General features: G+C 40.5%; 1 protein-coding gene across 1 annotated transcript in view; it reads left to right on the forward strand.

Annotated features, from left to right (window-relative positions):
• CLCN4 (chloride voltage-gated channel 4) overlaps positions 1-12,149 on the forward strand; it is a 33,309-nt gene extending 21,160 nt beyond the window's left edge. Inside the window, exons 9-12 of the mRNA XM_083734276.1 lie at positions 781-967; positions 1,357-1,755; positions 3,955-4,171; positions 7,390-12,149. Coding sequence (XP_083590402.1) covers positions 781-967; positions 1,357-1,755; positions 3,955-4,171; positions 7,390-7,480 — 894 coding nt within the window. The 3' untranslated portion in view covers positions 7,481-12,149. The remainder of the gene's footprint in view (positions 1-780; positions 968-1,356; positions 1,756-3,954; positions 4,172-7,389) is intronic.
• The last annotated feature ends 6,018 nt before the right edge of the window (positions 12,150-18,167 follow it).

Raw genomic sequence — 18,167 nt, forward strand, 5'->3', positions numbered from 1 at the left:
GTTTTGAGCTGTATGAAAAAAAGAAAATGTAAAATAGCTAAACTTGGAATAAATTCATAAATGAAATTAGGCAAAGCTGAAATGCTTTTACGACAATCTTAGGCACTACTCTCAAAGTTGGATAAATCCAGTCATATATGGGTATCATAAAAGACTAAGAAAGAAAAAGCTTAAAACTCAAGGGCTGTGATAATAATAATTTTTATTATTTATACCCTGCCCATCTGCCTGGGTTTCCCCAGCCACTCTAGGTGGATTACAGCATATCTAAAAAACATAATAAAAACATCAAGCCTTCAGATGACTCCTAAAAGTTGTATAATTCTTTATCTCCTTGACATCTGAAGGGAGGGCGTTCCACAAGGAAGGCGCCCCTACCTGTGGCCCTCTCAGTGCTGTTGAACTCTGAGAAAATTTAAGATCTGTATGTATCATTGATGTTGGAGGGAGCTGGTAAAGTATGGCTGATTTCCCTTGTCATTCTGGTAACATTGCCTTGTTGATGTGACCCTACCATGTGGCTGGATTTATATTTTGCCACATGTGAAGAAGAAGGCTCTAGTTTTGAAAGCTTACATTGCAACCCATCTGCTAGGTATCTTTTTTAAGTGTGGTATATAACAAACTTAACAGGTTTAATCCACAGAAAGATTGTGGATTAAAATTTGGCACGAGATGCGTTCGCAAGTTATTTATTGTACTTTATAATCGTCTACATTGTATGTAGTCAAGCAGACCTTTTGAGAATCTGACTTTTCACTTCTGCTTATGTTATTTGAGATCCCTTCAGGACTCTTCATACCTAGCATGGCTGTGGGAGCTATTGCTGGAAGAATAGTTGGGATCGGAGTGGAGCAGTTGGCCTACCATCACCATGACTGGATCATCTTCCGGAACTGGTGCAGGCCAGGAGCTGACTGTGTTACCCCAGGACTTTATGCCATGGTGGGAGCTGCAGCTTGTTTAGGTACAATATGTGACTTTTCTCTTGGTTGTATGTAATGTGGTATTTAAGTAGGGATGCAGATGGCACTGTGGTCTAAACCACCCAGCTTCTTGGGCTTGCCGATCAGAAAGTTGGTGGTTCAAATCCCCACAACGGGGATTCATTGCTGGGACCTTTTTTTAAGTTTTAAGAAATACATCCATGGATGTATTTACTGATGAAATGCTACTTTATAGAAAATAGTTTTAACCTCTATCATGCCTGTGTGTTTTTTTTAATAAACTTTATATTAAAAAAATCAATGGTGCTTCTGATTTAGGATTCGTAGGTTATCCTAGTACACTGCTAAAGGTACCCATGTATGTTGCAAATCGTTTCCATTACCAAAGGTCCTCTCTCTCTCTTGACAGGTGGAGTCACCAGAATGACAGTCTCTCTTGTTGTGATCATGTTTGAGTTAACAGGAGGATTAGAGTACATAGTACCCTTGATGGCTGCAGCTGTCACTAGCAAATGGGTAGCTGATGCCTTTGGCAAAGAAGGGATCTACGAGGCACACATACATTTGAACGGCTATCCGTTTCTGGATGTGAAGGATGAGTTCACCCACAGAACACTGGCCACTGATGTCATGAGGCCGAGGCGCGGAGAGCCGCCTCTCTCCGTCCTGACCCAAGACAGCATGACGGTGGAAGATGTGGAGACGTTAATCAAGGAGACGGACTACAACGGCTTCCCAGTGGTGGTTTCTAAAGATTCTGAACGCCTTATAGGCTTTGCACAGAGGCGGGAGTTGATTCTTGCCATAAGTAAGTAACGAGTCTGTATCGTCTAGAGATATGCTTACTGTTATAGATGACATAGAAGAAGAACAGAGGAGAGGAGTAAGAGGGCTGTGTAGGGATGAGGGATCAGGTCTCAAAAGACCTAAGCTTGGCATGTCATCTCAGTGATTCACTAGGTAGGGAGAGCGTGGAGGCCGTTGTTGCCTGGCCCTGCTGCCTTCACCCTTTGCAGAGCAGGCTCCTTACCAATGTGTGGAAAGTGTTGGAGGCGACAGAGCCAAGTGAGTGCATTCCTGCTCCATCGTCATGCTGTTGGAATCATGTACGGGTTGAATGCCTGAGTAGGACCTATGCCGCCTTTTGAAGCTCTGCTTTAAAGAGTATAGTTGGGGTTGTATCCAATGCAGCGGCAAATGTGTTCTGCAGGAGAATGCATAATCAAGTTGCTTTTAATGCCATTGCGCAGTAAATTGCGCAATCTCTTTCACGATGCGTTTCTGCTAGGACAATTGTTGCGTTGGATTCCTCATTCCGCATCTCTTCCATCGGCTAGCACAAGAGTCGTTGTGCTAGTGGACAGAGGATGTTGCGTACAACCTATCGATTCCTTCAGGATTAGCATCATAGCATAGTTTTCCCTCTGTTATTACTTCTGTACTTTGCCAGTCTGGTGTCCTTCCAATGTTTTGAACTGCAACTCCCATCAGAAAAGATTGGCAAAAGCTGTGTTACAGGGATATACTGTTTGAAGAGAGTTTATATATGCTTCATTTCTCTCTACCTCTCTTTCCCTCCTCAGGCCCATACCTTATCCAAGTTTTGAGTCTGACAAACTGGTTTTGACAAGATTATATTTGAGCTTTGGGAAATGTATGTGCAGGGGGGGGGGGGGGAATTGGTGTAGGTGACAGGAAGCACATTGCAATTTCAATAAATGGTATCATACAAAGACAGTACAAAAGTTAATGTTTATCTGAACTGCAATAAATTGGCAGGTGATAAAGCTTTGGATTTGGCAGTTTTAAGCCCATTGATGCTACAGGAGGCAAACAGCGTTTCTGTGCACCAGAAATGGCTTAGTCCTGCTGCCACTTGACCTGGAAAGCTGTCTGTGAATAAACGCCGGCTCACTTGGCCTGAAAGTGATGAGCGCTGTACCCCATAGTCGCCTTGGACTGTATTTAACTGTCCAGGGGTCCTTTAACAGAATGCAACTGAATTGCAATGGAAAACCTGAGTTTCTGGAGTTTAAAAGTTAGAGTCACATTTGTGCTCCATGATTGATGGAAAAGAAGTGTGTATAGATACAAACACACACTTGTAATAAAGGCCCCTTCTTAAGATCAGCTGCAACTCAAATCAATCAAGAGGAAAAATTGTTGGCTCTAGTTAGGATTTCTGTTTGAACACAGGATATTTTTAGATGGCTTTCCGTGTCCTTGAGCTTTTAGCATGCACACAGGAAATAGAAGGGAAAGGAGAGAGAGAGGGTAAAGGGCATTAGGCTATCTCAGTGCATTCTTCCGCAATAATTGTTCAGAGGATTTCTATGCAAACATTAGAGTGGGAAGGATACACTAGTAGCCATTATTAGAATATATGGTATATAATATATACTGCAATATAGGTACTTAGGGATGCCATTTGTTTAAGACTGTGGTGTTCAAACTTTTTTCAAAGAGGGCTTCATTTGATGAAGTGAAGGGCCATGAGGGCCGACCAAAGTTGTTGACCTTCTTTTAGGATTGAAGTTGGTTGTTGAGTTTGTTTTATGATTTTACCCCAGATTAAAACGACCAGCGGGTTGGCCCCAAGTCGGACTTTGGACAAAGTCAAATAAGGACTGTTGCCACAATGTAGGCCATTAAACTAACTCAGGCACACCTAAGTAATCACTTTAGGTCCTGTACACTTTTTAAAAATCGGTATTAAAGAGTCATGATTTAAATAGATCCAACCTCCATGCATTCTGATTCCTCCCCGTCGCCTTACTTCCTTGTTCAGGTAAACTTTAGATTGCTGTTTTACCTAAATTGGGGAATATATTTGACTCTAAACTAGAATAGGAAGCCATAGTTTGAAATGGGTTTTCAGTTCTGTTTTTTGAACTACCATTTGCTCAGTTTGAACATCATGGCAAAGAATGGTTTGCCCAAACCAGGAAGTGAGAATGGATGTTGCATTCATTTTAAGTGTATTTTCCCTTATCTATCTGTTACGCAGAAAACGCAAGGCAGCGGCAGGATGGTGTAGTCAGCAATTCCATTATCTATTTCACTGAAGAGCCTCCGGAAGTCCCGGCAAACAGCCCTCACCCCCTGAAGCTCCGGCGTATTCTCAATCTGAGCCCCTTTACTGTCACAGACCACACGCCCATGGAAACAGTGGTAGACATTTTCCGGAAGCTTGGACTCAGGCAGTGTCTTGTCACACGCAGTGGGTAAGTGGCTGGATATATGTAACTGAGCAGGCAAAAAAGGGTCTGTAGCTAAGATGCTGGCATAATAAGTCGGAGCTATTTTGCCCTGCTCATTGGATACATTAGATTTTCGTAGGCTGTCCACATAAATATAATGTAGTAGAGAACTACTTTAGACAACCTTGCTTGATCATTACTATTTATGACTAGAAAATTATTGTTTGTTTCTGTAAAATTATGGATGGCCTGGGTGAGTCTTCAGGCTAAGAAGCTGAAGGAAAATCAGGAACAACTGTCTGAAACAAATGTCACTTGTTTCCGAACGTATTTCTAGAAACAAAGGTTGGGGATATGGAAGGATGCAGAGGTGAATACATTTATTTGGGAATGAAAACAAGAACAACCTGTGACCTGCTATAATTGTAATACAATGTTACTTCGTAAAAAATAATAATTGTGGGACAGTTAATTAATCCATATGGAAGGTGAACATAATAATGATAATGATGATGATAATAAATTATTTATACCCCGCCCATCTGGCTGGGCCTCCCCAGCCACTCTGGATGAATCCCAAGAGAATATTAAAAACACAATAAAATATCGAACATTGAAAATTTCCCTAAACAGGGCTGCCCTCAAATGTCTTCTTAAAGTCAGATAGTTGTTTATTGCCTTGACATCTGCTGGGAGGGCGTTCCACAGGGCAGGCGCCACTACCGAGAAGGCCCTCTGCCTGGTTCCCTGTAACCTCACTTCTTGCAGGGAGGGAACTGCCAGAAGGCCTTTGAAGCTGGACCTCAGTATCTGGGCTGAGTGATGGGGGTGGAGACACTCCTTCAGGTACAGTATACTGGGCTGAGGCCGTTTAGGGCTTTAAAGGTCAGCACCAACACTTTGAATTGTGCTCAGAAACATATTGGGAGCCAGTGGTGTTAGAACCAGATTCAGAGTGCAGGAGACCTTCCAGTCTGTAATATTTTCAGCATCGGCAGCCCTTGGGAGATAGAGAAATGGGTGAACAGCCCAGCTTCTGCACCACAGACTTCTGATAACATGTGAACTGGGACTCCTGTGCCAGTGCAACTTCCATTTTTCTTTATTTGAGTGAGATAAAACATTTTAAGTGGGGCCTCCTAAGTGAACAGGTATTAGCGTGGAGGTTTCCACTTGCATGTTCTTGGAAGGGAGAACAGGCAAGGGCAGATGCTGGTAATGTACAAATTTGGGCCTGACAGGTTACTAAAGATTCTTTATCACTTGTTCCCTTTGAAAATATTTTTCCTTTAGGCTCATAGTCGTGCACCCCTCTCTCTCCTGACGAGAGCAGCATTCATAATGCATGTAATTAAACTGTGGCTATAGACAGCATGACTGCCAAATATTTTGCTGCTGGGGAGGAGTGCCAGCAGAATGTCATTGTTAGCAAATGTTTTGCTTGTGTGTTGAGCTTCTAGCTAGATTTAACTGCGCCTAAAGTGCTTATGAAAATCCTGAACTGAATGACAAATGAAGGGAATTAAGCAGCGGAGGTTTGTTTTTCCACGAACGGAAAGTGCACATGACTTAGGAGCCTACAGGAAGGTGAGGAATTAAAAATAAGAGACAGAAGCTAACTCGCGTGAAACCATGACCTTGCGAGGAATGCAGAGTATGTCCCTCAGAAGCTCAAATTGGATTCTAAACAGTCTGAAGTCACGACACAGGCCAAGCTCCAGTGGTGGAACAACTGATGTACCTGGCTATAAAGAACATTTTCAAGGTTGGGTGCTTTGAGTGCTCATTTCACAGTTGAAGTAGAAGGCAAGGTGGTATTGAAGAGTGACTTCTAAACCCAACAGCTCATACTTTTCTGATACAGTGGAAACTCTCTTGTTCTTGAGGAATTCACTGGATTTTTGCCTTAAAACTGCCAGTGTGTCAACTTCACTTATCAAGAACCAAACTCTTGTCTGCTTTCCAGACAGGTGGGGAAGTCAAATACTCTCAAAGTTTAAAACGCACCCACCAACCCCAAAAAACTGCAGTTCCCAGGATCCTTTGGGGAAAATTCCCTGTGCTAAATTGCTATAAATGTGCTTTAAATATATGGTGCGCATATGACCAAATGTGTCAATAAATTCAGAGAGCTATTATTGCCGTATCCTGTTAAATAAGGCACTGTGATTTTTTTTGAGAGCCATTTCCCAGATACTGTGTATGAAAGCTGACCGTTGTATCCAAGTCGCAGTATTGGTGGGAGATATTTCTTATTACATTTCCCCCTGTCTTCTTGAATAGAAAGTTAGAAATCTTTAACTTTCCTTTGTTGACTTTCCTTTGTTTATTGGTAGGTTGTCTAAAAATTGACAATTTGATCTACGTTCAAAATTTGGCAGTTAACCTACAAGGAAATACTATTTCCAGCAGTAAACTGTTTATAAATCAGTATTGATTTAAAATATTTTTCCTGTTGGAGTAAGTTTCTGAATGATTCTATGGAATGATTCTGCTGTTTTGTTGTTGCCTACAAGCTATTGTGCTGTTTACATTTCTGCAACTGACATGGCAGCCTACAGCTGAAACATGAACACACTCGTATGTGGTTGTGTACGAATAGTGAAATGGAATTATCCTTGAGAGATTGCATCAGTTTTTTTCAGGGGGTTGTGGGGGATAAAATCCAGTTGCCTACAAGAAATCTTTCATTTAAGATGCCCATCGATTCAGGTCACAGTTCAAAGGCCTTAGGCTGCAAGTCATTTGAGATTCTTGTATGCATCCATCTCTTTGTGGTCTGGCTTGGGCTGAGCTCAGCTTGCTGTGGCCTACAGGCCAGAAACTATTCCAAAAAGAGGTTTGAGAGATGATGTCAAGTGGCATAAGTTCTTACTTGCCCAAGGATCAGCCTTAGCTAGCATACATTCAGGAATGCAGCTAGAGGAACTACGGCAGATTTATTATTTTGCCAAATGTGGTGGTGGGAAAAACCCAGAGTAAAAGTATGGTTATGTGTATTGTATTGTATTGTATTGTATTGTATTGTATTGTATTGTATTGTATTGTATTGTGAGTTTTCTTCAACAACCTGTGTATTCATTAGCGGGAATCAAAAACTTTTAATATTCCAATTTTCTGGTTTTTAAAAATTGCTCTGTTTCTTTGTTGTGAAGTTCTGCCTGCAGCAGGATGTGAGAAGCAGATGAGACAGACTCATGATTAATGACCTTTTCTGTTTCTTTCCTTCTATTCTTCTCTAGGAGGCTTCTGGGCATCATAACAAAAAAGGACGTGTTAAGGCATATGGCTCAAATGGCTAATCAGGACCCTGAATCCATCATGTTTAACTAGGCTGATCCCAGAGGACAGGCTTTCAATGGAACTTTACAGGACTAATAGATGTGGATTTTGTACAGTACTTCATTTTTGTTTTGTTTCGTTTTGTTAAAATGAGATTTAAATAAGATGGAATCATATCCAGGGCAGAACCAAAGGAAAATGCTGACGGGGGGAGCGAATGCAATGTTAGAGTTTGGAAATGCTATGCACCTGCAGATGGGCTTGGGCTAAATGCTACTCTTGTCGTGGGAACGTTTATTCCCATAGTGAGTTTCCAATTCTTCCCTTCCATGGTAGTTTCCTCAGGAGCCATCATCACCTAGTTGTTTTCCCTGTCCCCTTTGCACGTAAACTCTGATGGGGGGAGAGAAACTCTACTACGTGATCAGCCTTGAGTCAAAATGTGAGTGCTGTGATATAGTTTGTGGGAGGGGAGGGTGGGGAGGAAGTCACCAAGAGGTTTGATCCTACAGAATTACATATAAGTAGCAACCAAGGTACTTATAACTGCTTGGTTGGTGCATGCATAGGTGTGAAATGGTTTGTGTTGACAAGGAATGGGAAGCATGGAGGAATGCCACCAACTCGATAGGGTGATGTAGAAAAATAGCAAGCATATTTAGAAATACAGTATTAAGACAAATGCAAAAACGTTGTGTTCAAAACAACTGTGTGCTAGACATGTTTTTCTCTCCTAAGTTTAGCACTTATTTGTTAATGGATTATGCTAAAGTATTTTCAGGAAATGTATAATTTTATGAAGAAATGTATTTCTTTTGCCTATTTTTGTAGATAGACAAAGTAGATTTAAAACTGTGCTTCAGTTGACTTTCAGCATTGTAAAACTGGCTTCGTTTACTAAGTTTTATCCAACCTAAACTCTCACGTTCATTTTTGAGGTGATGAAATTGCCATGATGTGACTTCTGACTGTCATTCTTACATGGTGAATATTTCTTCTCATTGGCTGCATTTGCATGTAATGCTAAACTTTGGTTTAACACTGCATGCGCAGGCTGGAATGAGCAAGAATATGACTTGGGTGATGCTTCTCCTTCTCTTACAGATTCCCAGTTTGCATGAACCAGAGATCATGATTTGCAAGTAACTTTGGTCAGTTTTAAAGCAACCTGGCTTTTACATTAACCAGAAGTAGCTTTTGAAGAAAACAAACCATGACCTCTGATTCATATGCAACTGCAAGCAAGGACTTTTATATAAGCAGAACTAAACACTGCCCAAGCCCTCATCTTGGCTATGCAGGAGGAAGGGAGGAGAGTGCATGAGTTTATTTATGTAATGCTAAACCATGCAAACTGGGCCACTGTTTCCACAGTGGTAAAATCTGCAATTGACTACATCCTGGAGATTTTAATCACAGTTTTTTCAGGCTCATGACATGTAAAAGTTGAACCATAGCCACATCACTCAGTCATGAAAGATAATTGGAAATGAGCTTCAGTATTTTTATCAATAGGATTTTTTTAATCCTTGCACAGCAAAGTTGTTAATATTTATTACTTCTCTATGCAAATATTGCATCATTTTTGGGTTTATGCCACAGTAATTTTTTGCAGTGTAAAATACTTTGTAAACCATGTTTTCTGTATAATGAATGCACTTCTGTACCAGTTCTAGCTAATTTCTTCTTCCTCCAGTTGGAAGTTCTTTTCGCAGACTTGAAGGTTCTGACACCTGTGATGTTTGTTACAGCAAAGATAATCTTCATCTTCTTGGGCACAGGAGTCATAGGGAAAGTTTTATCTCTTTAAAGAAAGGTAGAAAAATGTTTCGTAATATTCAGTTCTCATTTTATTATGGATTCTTTGGCTGATATTGTTTACTACTGGAACAGAGGTAGCAAAATGGTGCCTTTCAGATGTTGCAGGATTACGACTCCTATCAGCTCCAGCCAGCACAGCCAGTGGTAAGGGATGATGGGAGTTGTAGTCTATGACACCAGAAGATCACCATTGTTGGATAGCCTTGTACTAGAAGAATGTGAGACACCAAAAATGTCTTTCAGAACTCCACATACTTGGGGAAGTAGAGACACTACAGGACAGCTTTGCAAATTGGTAAATGTGGACTCCTTGGCCTGTAATTCCATCAACATAAATGAGTACTTTGGTTTAAATTGTTTGTGGATGGTTGAACAATGCATTTATACAGCATCTACTGCATTTGTGGGTATGCTGTGAGCTATGCCTAACAATTACCTTACTGCAATGTTTATGACCTGGAGATAAAATTGCTTATAACAGCATGGAGGTGGCATTTAAGAAACATCAGTGCATAGCAGTCACATGAACCATGCTCTAGAAGTATGAAACAAGACTTGGGCCAAAGTGGTCAGTCCATAGTTTTTCATCAGCTTGGGAGTGGGCTGGAACAAAAATGGCACCCAAAGATAGTAATAAATTTCCCAAGTGTGACACACCATTATGGGGGGGGGGGGGATGCCTAACTCCTCTGAAAATTACCCCATTCCACAACAGACAAAATGGACCTGCAAATGTGGGTTGAGGGAATGTGACCTAGCTATCTTCATATTTTAATGCGACTGCCTGGGTAAGCCACAATGCAATCATTTTAAAACTGAAGTCCAAGCCTTTATTAGGTAGCCAAGTTAGCCATGGGCCATAAATTGTAGAAAAACACACACACTCAAAGTTAAGTTTTCCAAAAGTCAAACCGATCGTTCTGAACAGTGCATGGAACCAAATACGGATAATTAAATAATATCATATTGTGGAACAGCCCCAGATGTAAAGTATAGGAAGAGGAAATCTGATGCTCAGGTCGATCTGATAATCACATTGTTTCAAAGTATAGCTTGCAAGAGTGAGGTATGATATAATAGTCAAGGCAGTGGCGATGATGTGGGTCACTTGAAAAATCTCAGTTTTCTAGGTCACAATTAAATTACTACAAGCACCATAACACTATTTAATTCAGTATTAAGAGTGTGCACGGGCCACAAGATTCAGTTTTTCTCTGTAACTTTGGGAGGCATCTTGACCTGTTTCAGAGCAGCTCTTTGTCATTCAGTTTGATAATTCACTGTGATTAAATCCTAGAAGGTACCTTCTGTCACCCACTCCCCATTCAAGCTCAAAATGTTTCCCTAGTTAGTTTGATTCCACATAAAATAAAATAATAAAATAAAATAAAATACAGCGGTTGTTTTACAAATGCAGCTTTTTGTGGGGCATCCAAATCAACAGAGCAGCTCTGGACTTTAGGGAGCCCAACTCAATGAAATGCCCATTCTCGGAACATAGTTTTGCATTTCTGAATTCCAAACAGAGGAGAAAAGGACTCACTGAAATGTAAGTCTCTTGGTTAATATATATTAACTGTTGAAATTGCCTCATGTTATACCAGGTGTGCATAAATATTATTTCATTTCATTTATGGGTTGCTCTTTTAAAAATAAAATAATAAAGTGGCTTGCACAAAATTACTAATAGCAATAAAATGCAGCATCTTAAAAAGGGAACACAAATTAATGCCACTTTATTTTGGAATGCTTGTATTTTTACTACTCAGCAACTAAATTTTGAATAGAGAGGCAAATGATCTACTTCCTCTCTGACTTTATCTGTCATTTTTGTTCTGGCTATATTGAGAACTATTTATCCTCTGTACAGGTCTCCTGTCCTTGAAATATAGGGAGGAAAATAAATTTTAATTCGGGATGTATGTGTAATCTACTTTATACGTTAGGGAGTAAGAAAATAAATTGTATCTAGAAGCAAATAACATTTCCCATCTTTAAGCACAAAGATCGTCCCTTTTTTGCAGATGCTGAGACCTTGTTTAAAAAATCTGCATCCACCAAGTGAAATTAATATTTGTAAGTATTTTAAATTTGCCTTTTTTCCTTTCACTTATGCCATTCATAATAGTATGACATTTTCAGGTTTGAATTTTCTTATCTTCAGAAGTTGAATATAAATACCAGAGATTTTTTGGCTTTTTTGACACTGAGAAATGTCAAATATTATTTGTAAATGGACAACTGTTAAATACGAATTACCATTGAACATTATCTGATAGTTAACCCTGTAAGATTAAAAATGCTGCTCCATTCAAAGGCTGTCAAATGTTAAATATGATTGCAGCCATCAAGTGGTTTTCAATCCTGTTTTGCAGGTAAGGAAGGGAGTAAGGGGAACCTGAAGATCAATAATAACAGACAGGTTCTCCGGGTAGATAGCTGGCCAACCACTGCTCATTTTTTACGAATTGCACACTACAAAGGATTGTTGGGGGCTGGTGAACTCCTGAATCCCTTAAATCTGGCCTAGACGCTTTTGTAATGTACTAAAGTTGTGTGGTAGATATGCAATGCGTTTTTGTCAGACAGGACAAGGTAGAAAATGTTCCCTGAGAATCTGAAAACCACAGTGCTATATTATCACATGTCAGATAACAGTACATTAAGATCCTTGGTATCTGTGCGCACCAATTGCTAATTCTGTCATTGGATACAGAAATCAAACATGTTTGCTTGACATAGCGCCACTATGAAGTTTTCTGCCCACAAATTTCATTTGGGGGGAAAAATTAACAGTAGAGAGTTATGCAGAGAAAAATCCAGTTGAAATTAATCTATCAGTTGATAATATGTGTCTAATCAAATTACCCAGAGACACATGAAAGCCTTTACAAAAATATATATCCAGCCTCTTAACAATCCAGAGCCTTGTGTGTCAAAGGACTTATTACCGAATTTTTCGCTCTATAAGATGCACCTTTTCCCTTCTAAAAAGTAAGGGAAAATGTGTGTGTGTCTTATGGAGTGAATGCAGGCTGTGCGGCTAAGCCCAAAGCCAGAACGGGGAGACGGAGTGCTCGCTGTTCTAGCTTGAGGATGGCTGCGCAAAGCCGCCGCAGGACAGCGGGATGCCTTCACCCTGCTGCTCTGCGGAGGCTTCAAAGGCTGTCCCCGAAGCCAGATCCCTCTTGCTGTTCTGGCTTCTGGGGTTCAGAATTTTTTTCTTCTTGTTTCCTCCCCACCCCCAAACTAGTTGCGTCTTATCGTCCGGTGCGTCCTATAGAGCGAAAAATAAGGTATTTGGGGAATTTCCCCACCCGGTCACAGGCAAAGAATGGAAGTCTGTAATGACATGTGACTTTGGCCTGTGCTCTCACTGCCCTTATTTTTGCATGCAGATAAAAGTGATTTAAAGATTGTCAACATTAGCCATATTGGTCAATGAATATTTGCTGGCTAAGCAAATATTTCCACAATTATCAGCTAATGTTATTTTTCTGTCTGTATATTATTGCACAGCAGAGCTTAATAATTACTGGAAGGACTCAATAATACATTGATCCAACTCCCTTGTTATTTAATTGATTCTGAGGATCAAAAATTGTGTTGTCACTGAGCACGGTTGACTTAATTTTGAGATTGATCAGGAAAAGTGTATTTAATTTATGCCAATGCAGTACATTACATGATTTTTAATACATGGAAATGAGATTATGTCAGATCAAACGGGTGAATAAACATTTGATAATGATTGATGAATGGTTGGTACGCAGTTTTGTGCTATGCATGTTTTGGATGTACCTAACTAATAAAGCATAAGATTTTACTTTCCAATGAAGTGACAAAAAACATAGGAATAAATAATGTATTACACAAATTTATTTATTAGAATAACAGCATAATAAAAGTAATATTTTTAATAGAAGAAATTGTGAAAATCAGCATGGAAAAAAATCTTGCCTCAACCTGGCTTTGTGGTCAAATGTACCCCAAGAGATATTAAGCATCACACCATTTGTAGGCAAAAATAATAATTAAAAATGTTTTAAATAAGACCGTCATTTTCCAGTAAAACAATGTGGGTGGGTGGGGATCATTAGGGTGTGGCCTCATTTCTTAATTTTGCTGCCTGCACTTGAGAGTTCTTAATAATGAGAGGAAAGCAAAGTAAAAATTATCTGAGACGTTTCCTTAGAATGTAAGTACTAAGTTCCTTAGAATGTAAGTAAGAATTTTGGCCTGGCATGCCAAAAACAATTTAAAATAGTTAAGGATTAATAACGAGTCTTATGGTCTGTGCTGGATGAAACATTTCATCACATTGTCCTGCTTCAAAAGTTCACTATGAGCAAAAGATAGCCACCTGTCATTGGCAGGTGAAAAGATGAATGCCTTTCCTACCTGAACCTGAGGCTCCTGGACTGAACAGTGCCTTTGAGCCCATGAGCAATAGCTTCTAAAATTCCACTAGGAGAAAAACCTAGATCTAAATTGCATTGTTAGGTCCTTTTAATGTACTATGGTCACTTGGGATATCCAGTCAATCCCGCTTCTAGAGCAGTGAAAGAGACAAAAAGCTGCTGTATCCTTACCCATTTACTCTGGAACAAAGTGCTCTTCAGCTCAGCTTGGTAGAGCATGAGACTCATAATATGAGAGTTGTGGGTTCGAGCCTCATATTGGGTGAAAGCTTCCTGCCTTGCAGGTGGTTGGATTAGATGATCCTGGTGGTCCCTTCCAACTCTACAATTCTATAACTCTTCTGTCCCCCCCCCCCATACTTCTCTCCTTTCTATCCCTTTCATGTACGACTCCTTTGCCTCTTCCCACTCTGAAAGAAGAACAATGAGGATTCTCATCTAAATTCTAGCACAGCCTCATTTATTTCTCTTCAGAACAGGAAGTGGTTAATCATTCAGCCAGGGGACTAATCCAGTTCAAAGTGTAACCTCTGATGGCGCAGAATTATTAACATTAATTATTTGCTTCCTGAGAAGCTAGCCTATGGTTAGACTATCCCTCAGAAGCATACAATCACTAGATCTGCATTTTGGATGGCATTAGCAAACAGAGATTAGAACAACTCTTTTAAAAGGCAAAATACCCTTTTTATTTTTAGCCCCCTCTTTCTTCCTTCCCCACTCATTCTCCCCTGCACCACCCAGCACTACTACTGCTTCCCAGCCATGACTAAAGGCGGAAGGAAGGAAGGAGAAATAACACTGCTGTTAGTTCTTCCCAGGCCAGAAGTGGTTAATTGGGTAGCTTTTTGTGGCAGCCCTGTCAACAGGCTGCTTTTCAGAAAGAACAAAATAATGTTAGCACACACAGCACCCTGGGTGTGTGTGTTTCCAATAGGCCCTGCTCTCCATCTCTGGCTTGCACAGCCATATGAAGAATTTATGCATGATCTGTCCTTTGTTATGGAAACACGTATTTTAAAGATTAAGTAGCCTGTCTTAATCCAAGCAGAGTTGGCTGAAAGCTCAGGAGAGAGAGAAAAAGTGAGAGAGAAGCAGCTAAGTACTCTTTCTCCAGACTGCTAAATAGGTTACAATCAATTCTTCTAAGTGCCGGGAATCACTTGCTTCTGTCAAATATGTATTGCCATCACCCACCATCAAGCAACACCTCCTCCCCCCCACCGGTTTTCATATTTACATTGTTTGCTGGTGAGTTTCATTATGAGGAATGTGTCCCCCATAGTGCATCAAAATGGGGATATTAAATTCTTACAGCAGGGTGAGATATCTGGGGAGAAGAGTGGGTGGGAATGCAATATGACCAGAGAAATAATTCATGTTTTCTTGGCTGTTTGATGCTTCGCAGTGTTCCTGTTATGAATATATCATTCCCGAAAGACTTGCCAATATGGGTCAGCATGCTAATTGGGAAGGCCGTGATACCCAAATTCTGAGGTTGTGACATCACTTGAAGTGATTTCTGAGTGCTTAAGTAATGTATTCAGGGACAAGGCGGTGAGAATTAGTGAGTGGAACAAACTGCCATGGAATGCAGCGAGTTCAAATAATTTAAGTTAGTGAGGGGTTTGGGTTGAACATGTTGGTATTTCATAATTCTGAGCTCAGCCACAGGAAAAGGGTGTTCCCCTCTCCCAGGCTCTTTCACTTAAGTGACAAATCCATGTGGTTTACAAAAGAAAGCCAGAGGAAGGGGAGATGACCTTTTTATTTATATTGTTCAAAAAGCTAGTTTTTAAAAAAATGAAGCGAGACGGCTTTTCTGAGGCTTAGGTCCATGCAAGATAACAAAATGGCTGATCGTTTTCAGTACGTCCCATGACTAAAATGGCATTTATCTCCTGAGAACTCTAATTCTGTCTGCACAATTCCATGTCTCATTTCTCAGAAGTAAATTCCACTATAGTCAATGGGACTTACTCCGTGGTAAGTGTGGGCAGGATTGCATACAATGAGTAGAACTGTAACCAGCAAAATTCTTTGCAGGAGTCTTATGGGACTGGGTGGGCAGGCAGGCACCATTATAATATTCAAAACCAATATGCTTTTGCTTGTGGGAAACTTACCATACCACACAGAATTCTTCAACTAGCATTTTCTCTGACAAAGTAACTTGAGTTTTTCACATGGGGCTTGTTTTTGCCCAAGCCACCTCCACAGGCAAAATTGACACAGTATTGTGACTAGATGAAGATTTTTGAATTGGCGAGCCTTTCCTTTGACAGTTCCTCATTCTTAATTGTTTTTCCCTGAAAAAGCATGTAGGATAGGTAGTCTGAGCATTCAAAACAAACAACAGCCTGTCTGTGTAACCAAGCAACCAGAATACTTGCGTGTCTTCCTAACCTGAAGTTTGCCGTTTCCATAAAGCAAACTCCAGGCAGCTGGCATGACACAATCATGATGGTTTTTTTTTCTTTTACTCTGATTTCTTTTCCTGACTTTGGTTAATAATGTGCAGCAAACCTAAAGAAGCTGGAATGGATAGTGACACTTATTGCTGCCAGCAACCCAGAAGCTCTCATCTTCCTTCCACTTCCTTCCAGAAACCAATGAAACAGTTTGGACGTTTGTATTACTTCTTTCCATTTATCTTTATCTATGTAGAAAATAGCAACCTGGTTCTAGGCCTCAAAAGTATAGACTACTGCTTTGAAATGTCTTTGTGACTGATTAAAAAATTAATGAAAGAGCCCTTTTTGGTGGCCTTCTAGTTATAGTCCAATGATGACTCATCTGTGGCCCTCCAGAGGTTTGCTGAACTACATCTCCCATCATCCCTGGCCATTAGCTATGCTGGCTAAGGTTGATGGGAATTGTAGTTCAGCAAACACCTGAAGCTCCACAGGTTCCCAATCACTGCTATAGTTCTTTTATTTTCATGGCACAAGTTTATCAATGGCCAAGGAAATTGAGGACCTTGGTTTAAATGATCTGTTTGGCATTCTGTTTGTTGGATGCAACAACACCAAAATCTAAGAATAAAATTTGGTTTATATGTTGAAGGGACAATTGTACCCATCTTCAGATGGATAAATAAAATGAAAACACAGCACAATGCAGCAGCACCATCCCTGAAAGCACAGATTATCTCGAACATGCAACTGACTTTTATTCTGATACCTCCTTTTTCAAGTATGAGTGCCTGCTTGCCCTCCACACATGTTTTCAGAGGTTAAACTTCATGCAATGCAATTTTTTTTTAAAAAAAATCCCCTGAACAATGGGACATCAAGAAGAAAGCTGGTGTGCATTCTGTGTTCCCTCAGATTCCCTCCCTGTTTTCAAAGGGTATTATAGAATTATAGAGTTGGAAAGGGACCCTGAGGGTCATCTAGTCCAACCCCTTGCAACACAGGAATCTCAGCTAAAGCATCCATGACAGATGACCATCCAACCTCTGCCTAAAAACTTCCAACGAAGGAGAGTCCACAACCTCCTGAGGGAGTCGTAAGAAAAGAAGCACATGGGGATGTAACATCTCCCTTCGTGACTGTCAGAGTGAAAGTTGCCTAATTCACAGGGCCTAATTCTGTGAGTAAAGTTCAAAGACAAAGTCAAGCCCCATTTCCATTTTTGAGCGTGGCAGGAAAGTAGGAACGCGATGGTCATTGTGTTTTGAATACAAATCCATTTTGAAGGGGGCCAGGCTTTAGGATGGTTTGCTAATTCCTGTTTGTATTCAATAGGAACAATAATAAATACAAGGGAACGGCAGTACTTCTGTGTGCCATAATTTAGTCCCAACAGAACAACCTTTTAAGTGTTTCTTTGGTGACTCAGCTTCCTTCTCTGCTAACAATGGCATTCCTGTGGGAGAGCAGCAAGACAGTGACTCACAGTGTGTTGCTCTACATACAAACACAGCTGTGCCAGGAACAGTTGTCCGTTTATTTCCCTCTACAAGCCACCTTTAAACCACAACAATGGAGCCCAAACATATTGTTGCAGCTAACCAAGTGCTGTTGGCCCTGCGGACAAATGAAAACAAACCTTTGTTAAACTCAGCTGCAATAATCCAATGCATTGTCTAGGACCAATGAAAAATCACAAAAGAGTTCTTGACCTTCTTGATGCTGCTCCTCTACAACTCCCGCCATTTTTTGGCATTGATCATGTTTGATGGGAGTTGTAATTCAGCAACATCTTAAGGGCCAAATCCTCCCCACACCCACTTTGCTTAACGTTATCTATATTTATGCAACAGGTGAAAATATATTTACATCTGTTCAGACCTTTGAAACCTGACAGTGTTGATGCTGTTTCGAGTTTAGGCTAAGCATTGCCAGGGTTTAAGAACTCTGAAATACAGTGGTACCTTGGGTTAAGTACTTAATTCGTTCCGGAGGTCCGTACTTAACCTGAAACTGTTCTTAACCCGAAGCACCACTTTAGCTAATGGGGCATCCTGCTGCTGCCGCCGCGCCGCTGGAGCA

Source organism: Podarcis gaigeae (genome assembly GCF_964106915.1).
Source record: "Podarcis gaigeae genome assembly, chromosome: 4".
In the NCBI taxonomy this organism is placed as follows: Eukaryota; Metazoa; Chordata; class Lepidosauria; order Squamata; family Lacertidae; genus Podarcis; species Podarcis gaigeae.